This window comes from Ctenocephalides felis, unplaced genomic scaffold (assembly GCF_003426905.1).
Source record: "Ctenocephalides felis isolate EL2017-DRISC unplaced genomic scaffold, ASM342690v1 CF-g0.4_SCAFFOLD_00451, whole genome shotgun sequence".
In the NCBI taxonomy this organism is placed as follows: Eukaryota; Metazoa; Arthropoda; class Insecta; order Siphonaptera; family Pulicidae; genus Ctenocephalides; species Ctenocephalides felis.
This window is the reverse complement of record NW_020536605.1, coordinates 86,956-110,619: the sequence shown is the minus strand read 5'-3', so window position 1 is coordinate 110,619 and position 23,664 is coordinate 86,956. Positions and strand designations below refer to the sequence as shown.

Below are 23,664 nucleotides of genomic sequence, written 5' to 3'. Positions count from 1 at the left end.
CGTAAATTGTCTAATAGGTTATGTCAGCCGGTTGTAAAAAACATTTAAAGTATTATTTCTATATAAAAACACTGAACATAAAATTAAACATCCTTTTACTAAAATTAATAATAATTGAAAGAAAAAATAGTTTATGAATTAATCAAAGGAATATGTAATAGTGAACAGTTATTGCATTAGATTTTTGCAGTTCTAAATATACCTGAACATAAAAAGATTGCATAGTTCGCATGTACTTTTAGGGGAACTGCTCGTAGTAGTACTGACAACGTATAAATTTTAAAAATTTATGTTGTATAAAAAGATTTTGTAACTTAATTCTATAATTATAATTGATTGTTTTAAAGTGTGTCACTGCCATATTCAAAATTTATTCCAAAAATTGTTATCAATTTTACCAAACATAAAATGGATATTGTTTAGAGGTAAGTAATTATTATTTTAATATACATATTTATAATTATAATAAGTTCTAAATAACTGTTTTAATATCATACAAATTAATGGTATATTATTATTTTTAGCCAAAAGACTTTCTCTGAAAGTTATCGGATTAATTTAAATATCGCGCCATATCTCACAATATGACAACCACAAAACAAACAGAAATTGAATTAACGGCTAAGCCTGTTGCTTCCGTTGATAAGATCGAGTTAAAGCGAAAAATAACACTGATTAATGGTGTCGGTATAATTGTTGGAACAATAATTGGATCTGGAATCTTTATATCACCTTCTGGAGTCTTCCTGTACACCAAGTAAGAGATTTTTATAATCCGAAAATCAATATTATATTTAAAACTAAAACCGTTTTGTTGATTTTTAACTTCCCGAAGGAGAAGTTTATGTTTTCATAAAAAATCCGATTCGCTAATTTTATGTTTTCTCGACGTTTCAAGCCAATTGGGTGAGACCAAATTTTGAAAAATTATGTGTGTGTGTATGTGAACAGATTTTTTGCCGTAAATTGACGTTTTCTCGGCTGGACCGATTACAAAAATTTAAAAGCCATTCGATGTACCTCGATGAGGACTATTGTTTGTCAGTTTTGTGCGACGATCGGCCAAGCCGTTTCTTTGTGAGTAGCAGAAAAGTGAAAAAAATTTTGTCCACGTTTTAGCCCGCAATTCTGAATCGATTTTAAAAATTCAAAAACCGTTGCAAACATATTGGCTGGTAATGGTGCTGATTAGTTTTTGGGAAAGATCGGCCAGGCCGTTTTCTTGTAATAGTGTTAAAAAAATTTTTTTCGAAGATATTTACGTTTTTTTGCGGTAGATACCATAGTCTTATAGATCATACTAAAATATTACGGCCCTACGACAAGTCGCAGAAAAATTCTTCAAAGTTAACAAAAATTAGTATCGTTTTTTTGCATTTGTCAAAATTAGACCTTTCTTCGACGTTTGCTCAAAAACGCCTGAACCGATTTCAGAAATTTAAAAGCCATTTGATGTATCTCAATGAGGACTATCGTTTGTCAGTTTTGTGCGACTATCTGTCGAGCCGTTTCTTTATAATTTGAAAAAAGTGTTAAACTTTTCGTCCACATTTAAGCTCATACTACCGAATCGATTTTAAAAAACCAAAAACTGTTCGAAAGATATTAGTTGGGAATGATATTGATTAGTTTTAGGTGAAAATCTACCGAGCCGTTTTCTTGTAATTAACTGTTGAAAAAAAATTAAGCCGATTTTTGTGGAACTTTTTTTTGGCGATATATATCATGGCCTTATAGAACTTACTGAAATATTACGGCCTTACGATAAGTAGTTTAATTTTAAAAATTCATCCAAGTTTGAGAAATGAGCAGTTTTTTGACGTTTGTTGAAATTAAAAATATTTATTGTTTATTATTATTTAATTTGTAAATTATTCGAATCAAACCAAACATTATACACGCCATTATTGACTGTAATTATGACAAAGTTGTATGTAGCCTATTATGATTTTGAAATTAATTTGTAAACATAAATATGAGTTTTTTAAACTGGTATCTACAGTATCGCCAAAATATCACTATAATATAAAACAATAAATATAAATATATATAACAATAAATATATATAAAACAATAAATTTGAAGTAACATTTGATTTTTCATATTTCAAGAGGATAGAAATCGAAAAGCTCTATAATCTGATGCTTCAAATCGTTGGCTAGGCCTGAGAATTATTATTACTTTTGAATAATTTAAACACGACGATGGTTTAAAAAAAACGTAATGTACTATACTCCAAAGAATTGTGCAATTAATTGAGTTGTTCATCCATTGGATGATCCTAAAAGAATATGTATAAATAAATATGTAGAAGCTGTCTAGAGATAGAGATTCAAAATACATATACGAATCAAAATTATTTTCCAAATTTACATGTTCACAAACACATGGGAATTCGATAATCTTAAAGCCTCAATTAAAAAAATAATATTTTTTATTATATTCAGTTTAGATACAGCATAAAATCTATATAGAAATATGTAGAATATCTACCATCAGTAAATTGAAATGTTGTGTAATATTACCATTATGTCCTAAAGCGATTTATTGAAAAAATAGAAATTTTTATGTGGTTTATTATCCCAAATACAAAAAGATCGAAATTAATTTGGGGATTAATTATCCATAAACTTTTTTTTTTTTTTTTTATTTTTTTTTTATTCTGCAATCTATAAAAATAATTATATTTAGCAGAGAATGCTGACAAGTGTTTACAATTGGTTGTTTACAAATTAGCACATACGCCCAGTGGTGTATCTACTATAGTTAATATATAAAAAAGAAAAAACTAAAGACAAGTATAGAGAAAAAAAATATAAATATAAAAATAAACTATAATAAATCTCGAGGTATTTTCCTTTTGAGCCTGGTCGGCTGGCCTTCCTGGTATAAGTTGCATGCTAGTTGGTTTGGATGTGCGTCAATTCTATTCTTATAATTACAGGCAAACATTGATATATGTTCTTGAATTGTAGGTATACCCGTGTCTTTGTGGAGAATCCATGTTGGCGTGTAGTGAGGAGCGTTTAATATTTGCCGCAGGAATTTGTTTTGTGCTCGTTGTATTATGTTTAAATTGCTCTTTTTAGCAGTACCCCAAAGTTGTAATCCGTAGGTCCACACGGGTTTGATCACAGCCTTATATATAAGTAATTTGTTGTAAGTTGATAATTCTGATTTTCTGTTTAAGAGCCAATAATAATTTTTGAAGATTAGATCTATTTGTTGTTTTTTGTTCTTTATGTGTACTTTCCAGTTGAGTTTCCTATCTAAGTGAATGCCGAGATACTTTATTGATTCTTTGGACGGAATAATTTCATCGTTGAGTACAACTGCTGGGCAAGTTTGGGTGCGAAGCGTGAAAGTTATATGGACTGATTTTGTGCTATTTACTTCTATCCTCCACAACGAAAACCATTTCTCAGCTAAGCTGAGATGGTGCTGAAGGCTGTTGGAAGCTGCAGTCGGATCTTTGTTTGTGGCGATGATGCACGTATCATCAGCAAATGTGGCTAAACTCGTGTCAGTTGAAGTTGGAAAATCAGCTGTAAAAATTAAAAATAGTGTTGGGGCGAGGACACTCCCTTGAGGCACTCCAGAATTAATTTCGGTAATATTTGAGTCCGTATCGGCGATGCTGACAAAAAAGTTTCTATTTTGTAAATAAGATTTTATTAATAGGAATAAAGAATCTGGTAAACATCTTTTAACTTTATACATTAATCCGGTATGCCATACTTTGTCAAATGCCTGCTTGAGATCCAAAAAAGCCGCAGAACAGTACTCTTTATTATGCAGCGCATTGTTAATTACGTTTATTATTCTGTGAACTTGCTCAATTGTTGAATGTTTGTCGCGAAACCCAAATTGATGGTTCGGAATAAAACTTTGTTCTTGTAGGATTATTTTAATCCGTTGAAGAATTAGCTTTTCAAATATTTTCGATATGCAAGACAATAAACTTATCGGCCGGTAGGAAGATAATAGATAAGGGTCTTTACCTGGTTTCACTATAAGGATTATTTTAGCTCTTTTCCAAGACTGCGGAAAAGTTTTCATTCTCAGTATAGAGTTATATATTATTGTGAGCATTCTAATAGCTTTTCTTGGAAGTTCTTTAAGCATTTTAATAGAAATCCGGTCTGGTCCAGGTGATTTTCTAGAATTTGCTTTTGCAATTTCTTGGGTTACTTCAGCCGCAGTAAAACGATTAACATCATGAGTCACTAGCGACGGTGAATCCTGAAGAAAATCATAAATGAATTGTTCATCATTAGAGTTGCATTTACGTGAAAATGGCTGAAATGTGAGGCGCAGGTGTTCGGCGAATGCATTAGTTTTTTCTTCTGGACTTCTTGCCCATGAACCGTCTGTTTTTCTTAAAGGAGGAATTGGTACAATTGGTCTTTTCAATTTTTTGGTTGCTTTCCAAAGAGAATAATTTGTTTCACTACTTGCAGAAAGATTATGTAAGTAGTTTTCAAAAGAAACATTTTTATAATTTATTATTAAATTTTTCAGGTCTCTGCATGCACTGTTAAATTTTCTTTTATCTTCCGGTGATCTAGTTATTTGCCAAATTCTTCTTAATTTCCTTTTCTGTGCAATGATTTTTTTAATATCTATGGGCACAGAGTGACTGTGATTGTGATTTAGAATAGGAGTCGATATTTTAGCTGCTGCAATTAATGTATTTGTGAAGTTGTTGATACCGATATTCAAATCATTCTCACTTTTTAATGGAATATTACAGTTAATGGTGTCTTCGATGTATTCTTGGAAAAGAAGCCAATCGGTAAATTTGTTTGTAAGCGAACTCATGACTTTGGTTGGAGTATTAGTGGAGTATTTAAGAATTACTGGTGAATGATCAGAACTGAGATCCAGACTTGAAATTATTTCAACACTCTCGTTTTTAATATTTTTGGCTACAAAAAAATCGAGGAGGTCTGGAATTTTGTTCAAATCAGTTGGCCAGTATGTGGGCTCACCCGTAGAAAATGTCCGAAGATTATTATTATTTATTGTATTATACAATTGACGGCCTCTAGGTGTTATTAGTCTAGATCCCCAAAATGTGTGCTTTGCGTTATAATCACCTCCCGCAATAAACAAATTTCCAAGGCTGGTAAAAAAAGTTGTAAACTGATTTTCAGTAATAATGTGCCTTGGCGGACAATAGATTGCCGATACTGTAATTTTGTGAGTCATTAGGTCAATTAAAACATTTGTCGATTGTATGTAGTCAGTATAAAAGGTTCTGTCTCGTAATGTCTTATGTTTGACTTTATGATAATGGCAGTGCCACCGTGAGGTCTGTCGTCCGGGTGATTTGTGGTATATGTGTGATAATAGGAAAACGAATATTGTGATTTGTCTCGGTAAAATGCGTCTCGGAAATTAGCATAATGTCTACGTCATTGGTAGTTAAAAATTGTTTGAGTTCATGGACATGATTGCTCAAGCCGTTCGAGTTCCATATGCAAATTGTTAGTTGCATAGACATAATTATTTTTTATTAGATAAAATTGTTGTTAGTAAATTAAGCATTATGCCCATTTGTTCTGTCAATATTTTAATCATGTTTTTAAGTTCTGTTAAGTCATTACATTTATTGTTAGTATTGTTTTCAGAGTTACTATTGTTTATTGAGTTCGTTGAGTCAGTAGGTAAAGTTGTGTTGTTTCTAGTAATATTGGAGTAAGTTACGCCCGGTCTTAAAGTAGCATTTGGTTTTAAATTTTGCACATTACTTGTTTTCTGACGTAATGAAGTGTTTTTTTTTTCAATATATTCTTTATAGACGTGACAGCCTTTATAGTTAGCAGGGTGATTTTCATTACAAAGGACACACTTCACTTATCCATAAACTTATCGACTTTTCTTATCAGTAGATACTAGTTGACAGAGACATGAATTCTATTTAACAACATTATAAAATACATTAAAATGGACTACAATAAAAGAACTTTCCTCACATTTGCTTTTCCCTGGTTGAATATATACATATAATTTATGAAAAAATATACTATTTTCATCCTATTTCCCACAAAAAATCTTTTTATCAAAAAGATTATTAAAAATAAACATATCTTTTCCCTAGTTTGTTGATAGTTTCATGGACAAATGATCATAAGTTTTCCCAATTTATATTTAATCTTTCTTTAATCGAATTGTTATGTCTGCATATTAAATAGTATTATTACAATGACGTCACAGTCTTCACGTAATTTGATATGATATGATAAAGAAAATTCTTTGAAAATGATAGGATAGTGCAACAACAACTATCCATTGCTTAGTAATTATAGACATAAATATTTATAATAAATATTCGTGTGAACTAATATTTACAATATTTTCTAGATACTATATTTTCAGTCATTAGAAACGAATCTCTCTATAAATACGGAAACCCAATAAACAATTAATCAAACATGTGCGACAGTGTTTGGAAAATATCATGTCATTATATATTTTAGAGGACTGAACTAAATCATAAGCTGACAAATAAGGAACCATTAAAAGTCGTTGTGTTATGTTCATTTATATTATTAAGTAAATGAGATAGTTAAAACATATTCTTATTTTTTTAATATGATTCGCTTACTAATGGATACAAAGTCGGATTAAAACTAGATTAAAAATACAATAACCAATTGATGTTTTTTCATTTTTGAATGAAAATAGCTATTATTTTGAGATTTAATATGTTTTTTAATTAATTGTAAGTAAAAATTTCGAAATAATAAACAATCACTATATGCATTTAAACGACATAAATTAGCTGTATTAACAAAATATTATGCACAGCCCTGTTCGCAAAAATATTATGATAGTGCAAACTTATCTTGGTTTAGTTTACAATTTTTGTTATCTATAATGTGATTTGTTTAATTTTTCATTACCGGATATTTATCGTTTATCAATATATGAAATTGTATACCTAGTATCCGGTATTGTTACATGATAATGATAACAATCAACGATGTTGAATAAATTTTATTAGTATTTTTAGACATAAGCTTTAAATCAGAACTAGGTGTAAATGACATTTTTTTTTAGGGGCAAGTTGCGTGAACTTCCCGACATGAGTGAATAAATAATCGACTCAATTAATAAGAAATCAATCAATATATAAATTTAATATAATTTTTTAATTTTATTAATTTATAATTTTTAAGAGTTGCTGTACGAATTCATAATGTTAGAAACTATTGCATATTATTTCATTATGTACAAATTTACCAAAAATTTTAATTATTTATTTTTTTAATTAGTGAAGTAGTTGAAATATTATATCTAGTACATTCACGGTATTTTTCTAAATGCAAGGCTTATTATTCAATACTTATGAACTTTTATAATTAAACCACTTTTAATATAATACTTAGGGCATATAATATTTTAGGATGTGAGTTTTGACAATGCACTTTATCAACATGTAAAGTTTCATTAAAATAATCAAAAACTTATTAATAATACTTAATCATTAACGACAAGCTCGGCTGATCCCACAATTTTTGAATTTACAAAATCGGTTTAAAATTTTTGGCAAAGTCGTGGATTTTTATGTGTTCTAATGATTATTCTGAAAAACGGTTAGCCGACCGTTTCACAAAATTAATCAACATAATTAATCAATTGGTACCAAATTGTGGTTCATTAAATGGCTTTTTATTTTTTTAAGATGTGCAGCCGTTTTTGAGAAAACATCGAAGATATTCAAATTATTGATCATACATACTTTTTCAAATTTAGATTCGATCGATTGAAAAAATTTGAAACTTGAAAAAAAAACATGAACTTGGCAAATCGGAATTTCTGGGCGAAAACATAAACTTCCTCTTCGGAAAGTTAAGAAAATGTAGAAGTACGTTTTTATACCTTTCGAAACAAAAAGAAGAATATTCGCATTTAATTAAATGTACAAATATTCAGTATGAATATTTAATATTTTTTCTGATAGTGAATTACGAAACCGGCAATGTTTTTAATTGACTAGAGTTTTACATTAATTAAATAGGAGAAAAATTCTAATCAAAACGTGTTTAAAAATTTTCTGTCGCCCAAACATATAATTGCAAAACATGTAATTATATGTTATAGAAATTCCAAGTAAAAACAACTTTCTTCTTTCAATATCTATCATGTAATTATGAATTTAAGCTTATACTTATATATAAGCTTATATATATTACTCTAATTTCGAAACCAATTTTACATAAGACTTTTAAAGCCCAACCTTTTAATAATTACGAATCATTGCAACTCATATATAATTAGCAGCAATCAAACAAGATTTTTCATGATTAAATTAAACTTTTACAATAAACGCATACCATAGACGAATTATCTATGGCTAAAAATAATCTGAAAAAATAGACTGTCCGTTAAATTATAATGCAATGTGTGGTTTATTTTTTAGCGATAAAAAATGTTTTCTCATACATTATATATATATATATAATATGTGTGTGTGTATATATGAATTTGTATATGTATATAAATATAGTTTTAAAATTTTACCTCAAGTATTAGAATCCAAATGTAAACTAGTCCTTATGTTTATCCATGTCCTTATCGATAGTCCTAGTCCTTATGTATTTTGTCATTCAAATGATTAATAATCGTCCTTTTGTTTGCCTTTTGTCTTAAGAATTTTCTTCGCACGTTTCTTGAACTGAAAATATAAATATTTGAAAATTTACCTTGATAATAATTACTTTATTTCAATTCTATTTCAAAATGTTATATTTTTTTATTGATATCATATGTTTTACATTACTGTACTCGTTAAAATATATGAAGCATATAATACATTATTCTCTTAATAATGATATTTAGTAGGTTCTACACATACGGAGGTAATATTTTTATCTGTTGTATAATTGCATCATTAATCTCACCTACTGAAATTTTTACTCTGTAGTTCTGTTTAACAGAATGAAACATTAATGAATTTGAATAAAAATGACCTCAAATGTTTGTTTTCTACTGTGAAATATTTTCTTCACATTTCATTATGTTTTCATTATGTTTACGACAAACAAATACAACTTTTATGTGATATTGAATTAAATCGATAATAATAATAACAACTATGATAATAGAAATACATTGTAAAAAGTAGCTATTTTTCAATTCTCATATGCACGTGTAAAAAGCTCGTTTTATAAAAGCTCTGAAAAACGTTAAAATCAAATCAAATCGTAGCAAAAATTACCCAGGTTTATTTCTGTACAAAATTCAAAATTCAGTGAATAAAAACAAAACAATGTGAAAAAGTTTTATCCACAATACATCTTTTTGTGTTTTTTAAAATTTTTCTTACTTTTTACGGACATTGAGTAAACGTAAATCATATTTAAATAATATATATATATATAGAAAAGCAGAAATTATAATTTTATGATATAATTTTAGCTACAAAAATAAAGGCAACAATATTATAGTTGCCACGAAATGAAATTGGAATTAGTCAAAATATTTTGCATAGATATAAATTTGCACATGAATAATATTTTACATTAGTGCATACTATCATTCCGAAAGAATTTGAGTTTTGAAAATATAAATTTGAGGAAAAACCGATACCATTCCAAATACTGTGAGGAGTATGTGAAACAATTATTTTGCAAAATAATTTGTTACTTTATAATATATTGTTCAAAATTAAAATAGTTCATTGCTAAAATTCTGAATTTGATATTTTGAACGTTTACATTAACAATTCTCTATGATTTGAACTTATTGAACTTTTCTTATTGACTTCATAGAGTGTCTATCAATACGTCTCAATGTAACTTCTTCAAATATTCCACATTGTGCAATTGCAGTTTCTTTATTTAGAAATAAGCACAGTTTTCAATTGATCTTTTCAATCAAGTTTAAATTTTTATTAATCTACAATTCACAATGCCAAGGTCGATGTGCATTTGTAAATAAAGACGTTACACAATATTGCAAATATATATGTATCTTGCATGTAACAGTTGCAACAACATGTGGTTTATTGTATTTTTTTTTTTTTTCTATCGCGTAAATATTCGTTGTGATAAAATTGAATTTCTATTCGATACATTCATCTTGCACGAAATTCGGGAAAGTTATTATGAGGGAAAACTACTGACTTATCGAGTTAAGGCATTTTAAAAATCGTATGATTAAGTAGAGTAATGGTTAAATGGAAGTATGATAAATGTATGTTAAATGGTTTAACATTTATATTAATGTCTTATATGCAATATAAATTGACTTTTGAAAATTGAAACTTCAATGAAATAACATATAAAGGATACAAAAAATAACCTTTAAAAAATGATTTCTAAAATTTCAGGAAATGATTTATTATAAAGTATGAAGAAAATGAAATAAGAATTTAATTGAGAGGATATAAATCAGAGCCCTAATATTTTTCTCACAAAATTGAATGTACACAAAATTTGTAAAATTTTTGATAATTTGATGTGCATATATCGTCAAATGGCTCATTTTTTTAATTTTTTCTTCCATATCTCCGAAGTCGTTGCACCTTCCTTTCAAAAAATTTAAACAGTTCTTCATTTAGTCAATACAAATAAAATGCTTTTTGAATTATTCAAATCGGACGCTCCGTTCTCTTAAAAACTGAGTTACCGTTTTTGGCACTTTTTGCCCCATATCTTCGGAACGGCTAGACCTGCCTTTGCCAAAACATAATCAGCATGTCTTTTTATCAATGCGAATCGAATGTTTTTTGAATTATTCAAACCGCTTCATCCGTGTTCCCAAAATTGTCGACGAAAATTTGTATCCGAACACACACATACTCGCACACACACATACACACACATACATCCATTTTTTCTAAGGTATGCCAAAATGTTCAGAAGGTTTTAAAACGTAAAGATATATAAAAAAAATTATTTTCGATTTTTTTGCGATTACTATAACTTGCCCTACGGGAAGTTAATAATTTGTAGCTTTATAATATATTGCTCAAAATTAAAATAGTTCATTGCTAAAATTCTGAATTTGATATTTTGAACTTTTACATTAACAATTCTCTATGATGTGAACTTATTGAACTTTTCTTATTGACTTCATAGAGTTGTCTATCAATACGTCTCAATGTAACTTCTTCAAATATTCCACATTGTGCAATTGCAGATCTTTATTTAGAAATAAGCACAGTTTTCAATTGATCTTTTCAATCAAGTTTAAATTTTTATTAATCTACAATTCACAATGCCAAGGTCGATGTGCATTTGTAAATAAAGACATTACACAATATTGCAAATATATATGTATCTTGCATGTAACAGTTGCAACAACATGTGGTTTATTGTATTTTTTCTATTTTCTTATCGCAGTCAAGATATTCATTGTGATAAAATTGAATTTCTATTCGATACATCCATCTTGTACGAGATTCGGGAAAATTTTGGTAATATAATATTTTACTAAATACCGATTGATATTTTTTAACTTCCCGTAGGGCAAGTTATAGTAATCGCAAAAAAATCGAAAATGACTAGCTGTAAGTGGAATTCTGTCTTAAGGCAATTAAGGCATCGTGCCTTAAGGCAAATTGCAGGAACTTCCCGTACCAAAAATTATTAATTTTTTAAAAACGATTAACATTTTTGAAAAAAATAAGATTTTTGAGAAACTATATATATGGACAAAAAATTACTTTTTTTGAGAAAAAAAAATAAAAAAGAATAAAAATTTTAAATTTTTTTTTTGAAAAAAAAATTTTTTTTCTTCATTTTGACATATTGTGGAAGATCTGAACTTTTTTTTCAAAGCAATCGTACTGATTTAACTGCATAGGAACAAAATATAAAGCACGTAAGCGCCGCGTCGCTGTCTAACGCATAAGCATTGGTACGGAACCCATAGGAATGTTAACAAAATGTATGTGCGGATACAAATTTTCGTCGACGATTTCGGGAACACCGATCAACCGATTTGAATAATTCAAAAAACATTCGATTCGTATTGATAAGGAGACGTGCTGATTAGTTTTTGGCGAAGTCAGGTCTAGCCGTTCCGAAGATACGGGGCAAAAAGTGCCGAAAACGGTAACTCAGTTTTTAAGAGAACGGAGCGTCCGATTTTAATAATTCAAAAAATATTTTACTTGTATTGACAAGGTGAAGAACCGATCAAATTTTCATAAAGGCAGGTCTAGCGGTTTCGGAGATCTAATGAAAAAAGTAAAAAAAAATGCCATTTGGCGGTCAAAAATGATCATTAGACATATGCACATCAAATTATCAGATATTTTATAGAGATTTTAACAATGAGTATAATTTTGGTTTACATTCCTATGGGTTCCGTACCAATGTTTACGCGTTAGACGTCGACGCGGCGCTTACGCGGTTTGATATTTCGTCTTTATGCAGTTGAAGCAGTACGATTGCTTTGAAAAAAAGTTTAGATCTTTCAAAATATGTCAAAATAAAGAAAACATTTTTTTTCAAAAAAAAAAATTAAAAAAAAAAATAAAAAAAATTTTTTTTTCAAAAAAAAAGTAATTTTTTGTCTAATTGTTTGTCAAAAATCTTATTTTTTCGAAGTAAATTTTTTTCAAAAATGTTAATCGTTTTTAAAACAATAATAATTTTTGGTACGGGAAGTTCCAGCAATTTGCCTTAAGGCACGATGCCTTAATTGCCTTAAGACAGAATTCCACTTACAGCTAGTTATTTATTTATTCCGAGGAAAAACTACTGATTTATCGAGCTAAAATACATTTTAAAATTTGTATGATTAAGTAGAGTAATGGTCGGTTAAATGGAAAGTAAAAATCAACTTCATACTGCATTTACATTAATGTCTTATATGCTATATCAACCATGGCTTTTGAAAATTGAAACTTTAATGAAATAACATATAATGGAGACAAAAAGTAACCATATACGTAAACACGGGAAAACATTTTTAAAAATTTGGGAATTAATATATTATAAATTATAAAAAAAATAAAATAATAATTTATTTAATTAAATGTGGAGATAAACTTGGGCCCAAATATTTTTTCTCACAAAATTGAAAAAAATACGCTTAGCATTCGTATAATTTTCTTACATAAAAACGTATACACGATTTCATATCAAAATGTGCTTACGTATCTCAAGAATCTAAAATTTCCTAACAAATGTTATATGCTTTCACAAAGTAGATTTACTGCAACACGTTTTCATCACGAATTTCTTTCACTTTTTCATCGCAATACAAAACAGTTGTTAATTTCCCGTAGGGTAAGTTATTGTAATCGTCCAAAAATTGAAAATTTTTAGATATCTTTACGTGTGTGTTTGTATGTATGTATGTGTGGATACAATTTTTTGACGACGTTTTCGGGAGCACCGCTCAACTGATTTGAATGATTCAAAAAGCATTCTACAGCTTCCTAGAGGGATTAGTGCTGATTAGATTTTGCAAAATGTAGGTTCAGCCGTTCCAGGGATACGAAGCAAAGAGTGCAGGTAATGGATATTAAGTTTTTGAGAGAACAGAGCATCCGATTTGAACATTCAATTCGTAAAGATGAGAAGACGTGGTGATAGGTTTTTGACAAAGACAAGTCTAGCCATAAGGAGCAAAAAGTGTAGAAAGTGAATTTTTTGAGAGATCAAAGCATCCGACTTGAATAATTCAAAAAGCATTTAGATTGTGCAAAATTTTTTAATTATCCGATTTTTTCTTTTCTTTTCTTTCTTTATCTTTATTCTATCTATTTCTTTTTTTTAATTATCCGAAGATTTGTAGAATAATTCTGTTCTCTTTCATCTAAAGTGAAGCTTGAATTACTTAACCTCATTATTATCCGAGCTAACTATTATTAATCAAGAAAAATTCTTCTCATATTTACTAATATATTTTGTTCATTTCCAGATCTGTCGGAGCATCGCTTTGTGTTTGGGCTATATCAGGTATATTTTCGACATTAGGAGCATTATGTTACGCGGAACTAGGGACGTGCATCAGTCGATCTGGTGGAGATTATGCCTACATATACGCGGCGTTCGGTCCACTACCGGCATTTCTTAGGTTGTGGATTGCTTTACTTATTATCAGGCCAACAACGCAGGTAAGTTAATTCTCTTATTATTAAAATGTATGCATAACCACCTCAAAACATGAAATATCTAGTTACATAGGGCTATATTTTCGAAATCCGCCAAAGATTCTGTTACTAGAATGGTTTTATGAAATTTCTTAAAAATAAGATAGACTTAATTTTAGCCATGACTTATGTGTGTGAGTTGAAAGTTCACAAATATAATTGTACACCTATGTCATTAGATCAAATAGTATAAATATCCTTTTACGTAAAAAAAAACACGTGGTGATATTTTCAGTAAATGCTATTGTGAAATTATATTTTACCGGAGAACAATTATATACTGATTTAACGTATTTTGTTTAATTAAGGAGTTTTAATTTTCAGGCTATAGTGGCACTAACTTTTGCAGCTTATGCTGCGAAACCATTTTTCCAGGAGTGTCAGCCTCCTGAAAATGCGGTCCGACTTCTAGCTGCTAGTTGTTTATGTAAGTTGATATTTTTTTAAACAAATATTAATATGTGATAAAACACGCCTATTCATTTGCTCATTTTTTTGCTGATTATTGATGTTGATTTAAAACAAATTATTTAACTTTGAAATAAAAATTAAGTTAATTAATAACATTTAAAAGAAATTCAGATGCCATCACCTCATTTAAGAGTGTTTTTTACTTCGAAAGTTTATTGGGAGTTAACAGGTTGTGATATGTGAGCAAAGATCTTATTTTCGTTAATATTGTCATTATATTCAATTTACCATGACCAAAAAAGTTTTGTTATTAACGACCAAATGTGTTATTGGCATCGAATATAATTTAATTTAAGATTCAACAAATAACTGTCGAAATTGATCATTTACAAATACTAATATCTCAATATTCAATCTAAAGAGTTGATAAAGTTGTAAGATAGGTATCGTGAGGAAATTAATTGGAATTGAAATTCAAATAGTGACCGTTTTTATTGCTTTATACCAGGTTTGTTGACTGCAGTGAATTGCTTGAGTGTCCGTTGGACTATGAGAATACAAAACGTCTTTACGGCTGCTAAATTGTTTGCATTAGTTGTTGTCATAATAGCAGGAGTTTACCACATGGGAACAGGTGTGTAAAGTTATTGTATAAGAAGTGATTCATAAATAGTTCAATTTCACATATCAATTCGATAGAATAAGTATTAGTACCACATAAAACACGGGTAAAGGGAGATTTTGAATTAGAATTATCTTTAAGTGTGCCTATGACCAAATTTATGTGAATAAGAAAATTTGTAAGAAATAGAAAATTTTGACAAAATATTTTATAGAAACAATCTGAACTATTTATTATGATTTATTGAAATATGTGTACAGAAACTACGATAAAATAGAAAAACTCCAGTCGGTTTCGTTTATATAGATACTTGTATAATAAACTGGTGCCCGCTACCCTCGGAATATTATTTGCTTTTTATTTTCAGGACATTTATCTAATTTTTCGAATGCTTTTGACGGAGATTACGATTTGTACAGTATCGCCTTGTCTTTCTATTCTGGGCTCTTTGCGTTTGGTGGATGGAATTACTTGAATTTTGTTACAGAAGAACTACAAGATCCGTACAAGTAAGTCTAATTGCTTGAATCTTATATTGCTTCAGTTTGAGATCGGTTCGATTTTTTAGATAATATAAAGAATAATAATTGATATATATATATATATATATATACATACATATATATATATATATATATATATATATATTGTATATATATACTAAAAATTAATTTATGTACTCGTAATGTAATGAAACTTTCCCACTTTATTCTACCAGTTAATAGGTTTACCGTTACGATGAATTATATTGGTCCAATTTTAAAATTTCGAATGCCGTTTCTTCTGGTTTGAACATAAAATAAAATATTTAATAAATGTTTCCATTTTTCACGACATTTAAGTATAAAGTGGCTTTGAGGAAATTATAAAGCACCATTATAATACATTCCAATGATATCTTCTAGTTTCTAGAGAAGCAATCTAATGTCCTGTGATAATAAAAATCATCTTTGTTTCTTTTTCTTCAAAGCTCGCGGCGATTGGCAAAATTAAATACTTGCACGTACTCTATCATGTGCTGAGTCTGTAGAACGAGATCAAAACTTATATATCAGCGCTTTTGATATAGTGACGGTAAACTTCTCATTCATAATTAATTTCGACCCATTCAAAAGTCTTTCACGGGTTATTATCGCAACTCATGACTAATCAATCTGGTTGCTGTCTCTGACATTCTACTTATAGCAACAAAAGTACCTCGTTTGCAACTAAATTAAATTGTATCAGTGAATACCGGCATAATTTAATAATGTCAGGGCGTTTCCTGGAACGTTTGAATTTAAATCACGTTGAGATTATTGGGATATGGACGTATGATTTAATTTTGATATTTGGGATATGGGATATAACCAAAAGATTTTAAATATTACTTCAGAATATCTAAAATAATATTTTTTCAGTAATTTATTTTCCATTTGATATTACACACACACACACACACATATATATATATATATATATATATATATATATATTGAATAAAATGAATATTAAAATCTAAAGATACAACAGTTTTTGAGAGGGTACTGGGTACCATATAAACCAATGGCAAAGCTGTATTTCTTTTCGCAGAGATTGCCGGATCAGCTAGTACATATATATATATACTATATAATATATAGTACATATATATAATATATAGTAATATATATAGTAAATATATAGTACATATATATACTATATAATATATAGTATATATATATATATATATATATATATATGTTCTAGCTGATCCGGCAATCTCTGCGAAAAGAAATACAGCTTTGCCATTGGTTTATATGGTACCCAGTACCCTCTCAAAAACTGTTGTATCTTTAGATTTTAATATTCATTTTATTCAATTTGATATATTATATAGTATATATATATGTACTAGCTGATCCGGCAATCTCTGCGAAAAGAAATACAGCTTTGCCATTGGTTTATATGGTACCCAGTACCCTCTCAAAAACTGTTGTATCTTTAGATTTTAATATTCATTTTATTCAATTCCCAATTTAGAAAAATTAAAATAAATAATATTGATTCGAGAAACTAAATAATAGTGTTAGGTGTAGGCAACCCTTAATTAAAAATATATATTTTCTAATTTAAATTTAGGGTTTTGCGTAACTTTGAGAAAATTTTAATCAAAATTCAGTGAAAAGCATTCATTGGCCGTTAATTTGATTCATTATAAAAATCTGAAATAAAGTTAAATCCAAAAATTAAAAAAGAGTTAGTGGTGGACAACCTTTAATTATTTTTTTTTAAATAAATTTAATCTTTTGCGAATGTTTGATAACATTCTAATCAAAATTCAGTGAAAAATATTCATTGAAGGAAAGTTAGATGAAAAATTATTCGATTATTAAAATTACTAATACGAAATAGTAGTTTGTGGTAGGAGGGTGAAGTGTTAGTGCTTTGTGTTTTTTTTATTATAAATTATAAAAAAAGTGAAAAATAAACAAATAAATTAAGGCTGGCCAACCCTTACACTTAGGGATATAAAAATAGATATGTTGGCCATAGTAATAGATTCTCAGTTATCCCGAACGTGATTATGAAATTTCATAAAAATCGGTCAAACCGTTTTAGAGTATTGTGACCAGACGAACAACATTACACGAGAATTATTATAATTATAGTTTTGACACTAAGTGCGCGTCATTATTCAGATAAAATAAAATAATAAAAAGCAAATACGTTGAGTTAAAAAAACAAATAATTATTTATTATTTTTAATTTTGCATATTTGTTAAGTTACGCACTTATGAATATATATATAGGTTCTCCAATATTTGTAAAAGGAATTTAAAATTACGTTTTAAGCAAAGCATTTCCATTTCATTATTAATTTTGATATTGTTTGAAATGATTCAAGAAGTTCTTCTTCATAATCGACTATCTTGATAAAACAACGGTAAGACATAAAAGTACCTTGGAATTACAAAAGTGTTTCTTTATTGAAATGAACAAAACTTTCATGATGTTTCCGTACGCATAAATGAATCCTGATACACGACAGAAGTTATTTCGCTTTCATCTGCAATTCGTTGACCCAGATATTAATCACTCGACTTTGCAGAGAGCGAACAGTGAAAAGCTTTTCTGTTGATTCAACAAGTGGGTGTATCGAAAGCTAAGAAAAGCCGCTGTTCGAAAGCAAACGCACGATTTACGCCAATTTCAATTACGACTTCGGGGTTTTATATAATTACTACGAATTTTTATTTTCAAATCGCACATATTCATTTAATTACTTTGGTAATATTAATGACATTTGTTATGTATATTGATATGATTGCGTATAAGTATATAGGCAAATATATAATAAACGTATAAGTGGATTGCTCTGTTCTTCCAAAACTTTCAATTATTGATACCAAACATTTTTTAACTAAAAATCAAACTGTATTATTCACAAAAAATAATTGATACTATTCGTACTACAGACTTTTCCTGTTACGACAACATTGAAAGATTAAGCCTCGTCTTTCGATGTACTCAGCTACTCACACAACATTATTATGTATTATAATTTTTAGTGAATGTACAATTTTATTTTTAGTGAGTGGTTATTTAAAAAATATTTAGCTTCAATAATTCAAAATTCCCGAAGAAGAAGACAACCCACATCCCCGAAACGTAAAAAAAATGAAAAATTGGACAAAAGGTTTAGAAAGTGCATAAAGGAACTGATAAAATACCTTTCAATATAATTAATAAAAGATAGGTTGGTTATTTGCAATATATATTTGTTTAAAGCGAATCGTCTGCATATATAATCGATATATATTTTCAGCGTACGATTTTTAACTTCCCGTAGGGCAAGTTATAGTAATCGCAAAAATTCGAAAATGAAAATTTTTATATATCTGTACGTTTCAAAACCTTCTGAACATTTTGGCATACCTTAGAAAAAATGGATGTATGTGTGTGTGTGTATGTGTATGTGTGCGTGTTCGGATACAAATTTTCGTCGACTATTTCGGGAACACGGATCAACCGATTTGAATAATTCAAAAACATTCGATTCGTATTGATAAGGAGATGTGATGATTAGTTTTTGGCGAAGGAAGGTCTAGCCGTTCCGAAGATACGGGGCAAAAAGTGCCGAAAACGGTAATTCAGTTTTTAAGAGAACGTTTTTAAGAGAGAGCGTCCGATTTGAAGAATTGATCAAATTTTTATGAGGGCAAATTTAGCGGTTTCGGAGATCTAACGAAAAAAGTAAAAAAAATGCCATTTGGCGGTCAAAAATCATTAGACATATGCACATCAAATTATCAGATATTTTATAGAGATTTCAACAATAAGTATAAATTTTGTTTACATTCCTATGTGTTCCGTACCAATGTTTATCCGTTAGACAGCGACGCGGCGCTTACGCGCTTTATATTTTGTCTCTATGCAGTTAAAGCAGTACGATTGCTTTGAAAAAAAGTTCAGATCTTCCAAAATATGTCAAAATAAAGAAAACATTTTTTTTTTTAAAAAAAATTCAAAAAAAAGTAATTTTTTGTCCAATTTATAGTTTCTCTAAAATCTAATTTTTTCGAAGTAAATTTTTTTCAAAAATGTTATTCGTTTTTAAAAAAATAATAATTTTTGATACGGAAAGTACCAGCAATATGCCTTAAGGCACGATGCCATGCGCCCTTCTAGTTAAATCTTATGCTATTCGGGTTAGGGGTATTATAGGTTTGCAATATTTTACTACTTTATCATTTCAAAATATTGAACGCTTACAAAAATGAGATTTTAAAAAATAATAATATAAATTCATATCCACGATTAGATGCAAAAGACAGCAGTAAAATTTCAATTAAACTCACATTTATAAATAAAGGCTTATTTTTTATACCGAAATTGTGAATTAGCAGCATAATTGTTTTAGATAATACCGTAAATATGAATTGATAAAAGTATTAAATCTATTGAAGGTAGATTAGAATGGTATTCTAGAATGTGATTACAAAAGCTATTATATAGGTATTTAAAAAACTATTTAATTACCTTATTATAGGAATTTGCCTCGTGCAATTTGGATCGCAATGCCGCTAGTGACGGGCATATATGTCCTTGCAAATCTTGCCTACTTTGCGGTGGTTAGTCCTGAAGAAATGGCCGTTACGCCAGCAGTGGGAGTTGTGAGTATTGATCTGTAGAGAATTTCAAAGAACCACTATTAATCAATCACCTATGTTAACAAATTAATATGATGTAAATTATTACATTTCAAAATGCGTAACAAAAAATAATTTCCATTGGAAATTGGACTTGGTCGAAATTTTGGAAAGTTTCCCAAATTTCGACTAATACGGGCAGAAAAAATAAGTACGATTTAGAGCAATAATGTTAAATTATCAGAATCAGAGAATTGACATTTTGTAAAAGCTTTTAATTATTTTAAAGGTTATCTATATTCTATTATAGTTTTAAATAGTAATTCGCAAATGTAAACTTGCAATAAATATGCATAAAAAACGGTTTTTATTCAATAAAAAAAAAACGAATGTAATTTCTTTCTGATCAAAGCAAATGTACAATTTGTCCTATAGCACCTATAATAAGCAGTCAGGAAATTTCGTTGCACTGTTAATAGTGCATTTTTAAAGTTAGAGTAGTTTATAAACTCTACTCTAATTTAATAAAGTTATATTTATATAGAACAACATTTGGTAAATCCGTAACAAAAGCCAATTAATTAAAATTTTTAATGTCGATAATTATTTTAAATCCTAATTATGGTTATTATACTTTTTCATTATAAATTAATTTAAACTTAAGTGAATATGATAATTATTTTGAGTAAAAATATCGGTAACTAAAAATCTGAATTCAGATTAATGAAGTTAAGTTCATTGAACTATCACCATGAAACGCATAATAGTCTCACAGCCTGAATTCTTACATATTATTAAAACATTTGATAGTGTGCCAATATGAACAATCTCATATATGTATTCAGAGCTTATCACCAATAGGTAAATTGTTGATCAACAATGCAGAATACATTTCAGACAATATATATCCTTTATGTTGCATAGAATAACAGATGAGATAAATGTGTGAAATTTGTTTGACGCATTTCAATGCAATTCTAATGTCCCTCTTAAAAAATTTAAAGATAAGTAAAAAAATATTGAATTAAATGCATTCATTTTCAGGCTTTCGGCAACAGGATGTTTGGCCCTATGGCTTGGTGCGTACCTGTTTTTGTTGCTTTGAGCACATTTGGTGGAGTAAATGGAATACTTTTCACTTCTGCGCGATTATTTGTAACAGGATCGCAAGAAGGACATTTGCCTGTAGCACTATCTTTGATTCACGTGCAGAAACGAACGCCGATTGTGTCACTACTTGTTACGGTAAAATAGTTTGTTATGATAATATATATAGGTAGAAGTCCTTAGGTCCGGCCCCCAACAGTTCGGAATGCCCGATAGCACGGCATATTTTTTAAAATATTGTTTTTTTTTTTCAAAAACGTGCCTTTACAGCAAAAAAAAACACTAGAGCGCTATCAGAACGTTTTCGGGGTGGCCCGAAATCATTCGGAAGGATTCGCTATCGTTCGGTAACTGTTGTGTTCATGGTAAATTCCGTTATGTCTAGGTTCATGAACGAAGTATGTTCTACGATATCAGTAGATTTTACCCCCTAACTGAGCAGTGACCATGTTTTTAAAACTTAAGCCTTGGCATTCAAATGGAAAGCAACGAATACACGTAACACTAACTTTCAATCAGAAACTAGAAATTATCAAACGGCTAAAAATCTTCAAATTTTTGTTTTTTGTAAAAATTAATAATGTTAGTTGTTAAAAAAATTAAAAATAGTTTAAATATATATTCCGATTGTTTTTCGTACTGATTTTTATTTAATTAATTGCTTTCATAATTATCGCACGACAGTCCGGAATTTTGGATAGACCTTCACAGGGGTCGATCCCGAGCAAACCGGACTAAAGGATTTCTACTGATATAATCTTTTTTTATATCTGATCCTTTGATATTTTTTTCCAAAGTGGACCAATGCTATTTATAATCGCTATGCTTGAAGATTATGGGTTTTTCAAACTAAACGATAACATAATGCATTTTCCTTATTATGTTTATTTTACAATGCATATAATGCTATTTGTAGATATATATATATATATATATATATATATATATATATATATACACCTAAGTCTGTTTTTACACGGAGATTGGTTCCAGAAGAAGCCGTGTAAAAAAAAAAAACGTGTAAAAAAAGACATTGATCTTATACAAAAATGGGTGATTTGTTCCTAATCTGTAAAACCTATTAAAATTGGTGAAAAACAAGAATTTTTAAGAACAAGAATTAAATTAGTGCTATTCACATTTGCTTTGACCAGTAAAAATTGTTTGTACGCGCTAAAGGGGAATTCACTTAAATCTTTAAGCTAGTGTTTGCAAACTATCGATACTATCGATGGTTTCAGACTTTTTTCTTTCATAAATACTTTTTTGTGATATGAGCATACTTCGCAAAAATTTAATTTGACAAAAAAAATTTAGGTACATAAAATTTCAAATCGTGGTAAATGGAATAAATTCGTGTAAAAAAATTAAAAATTTTCAATTTTTAAACCGTGTTATATCAAAACCGTGTACAAAAAGACCGTGTAAAAACAGACTTAGGTGTATATATATATATATATATATATATATATATATAAACTATAAGACTACCTCTGAATCTTCTACTAATGTTCATAATATACATGCTTTCAGTGCGCCATGTCATTAGTAATGCTGTTAACATCGGACATCTTTCTCTTGATCAACTATTGCAGTCAAATACTATGGTTGTCAGTAGCAGCTAGCATAGCTGGTTTATTGTATTTGAGACATTCCAGGCCTGATATGCAACGACCCATACGAGTCAACTTAGCGTTGCCCATATTGTTTTTGATGTGTTGTGTATTTCTGGTCATCGTTCCAGCAATTGCTGAACCAGTAAATACACTCATTGGACTTGGAATAACTCTTTCTGGCATACCTGTATATTATCTATGCATTAAATGGAAGAACAAGCCTGATTGTTACAATAAAAGCTCTGAAAATGTTATTATGTTCTTACAAATGCTGTTCAATTCTGCTCTGGCTGAGACGGAAGAAAAATTATCTACTTAAATTTCAATATTAAAAATAGCGTTCGTACAATCGAGTGGTAAATTTAGTCTAATGTTAATCAATATTTTTGACTTTCAGCCATTAATTTTCTATAACTACATATAATAGTTATATATAGTTATAAGTTCATGTTAATGCCATACAATCATTAGATATCTAATCATATACATATATGAATATATGATATGAGTTAATCAAATTAATCGATATTTGTTTCTCACCTAGTATTTACGTGAAATATCTGTTTCGATATGAGTCACCATATGGATATGATTATATTAATGTTGTCTTGCTATAGACTGCAAATAGTTTGAAATTTGCTTGTGAGACTTCTTTAGGTGCTATTGAGCATAACACGC

At 29.0% G+C, this 23,664-nt stretch overlaps 1 protein-coding gene across 1 annotated transcript; it reads left to right on the top strand.

The window, feature by feature from the left end:
- The first annotated feature begins 238 nt into the window (after positions 1 to 238).
- LOC113365347 (large neutral amino acids transporter small subunit 1-like) lies at positions 239 to 23,305 on the top strand. Its single transcript, XM_026606926.1, has 9 exons — positions 239 to 425; positions 525 to 757; positions 13,888 to 14,083; positions 14,444 to 14,546; positions 15,039 to 15,164; positions 15,520 to 15,661; positions 20,164 to 20,287; positions 21,308 to 21,508; positions 22,904 to 23,305. The coding sequence occupies exons 2-9, from the start codon at positions 585 to 587 to the stop codon at positions 23,303 to 23,305; spliced, it is 1,467 nt and encodes a 488-aa protein (XP_026462711.1). The 5' UTR covers positions 239 to 425; positions 525 to 584.
- The last annotated feature ends 359 nt before the right edge of the window (positions 23,306 to 23,664 follow it).

Excerpts from the sequence above, each read along its gene's own strand:
- LOC113365347 (XM_026606926.1), top strand. The coding sequence starts at position 585 with ATGACAACCACAAAACAAACAGAAATTGAATTAACGGCTAAGCCTGTT. Across the intron at positions 758-13,887 it reads GGAGTCTTCCTGTACACCAA|ATCTGTCGGAGCATCGCTTT; the intron begins GTAAGAGATTTT and ends GTTCATTTCCAG. Across the intron at positions 15,165-15,519 it reads AGTTTACCACATGGGAACAG|GACATTTATCTAATTTTTCG; the intron begins GTGTGTAAAGTT and ends TTTTATTTTCAG.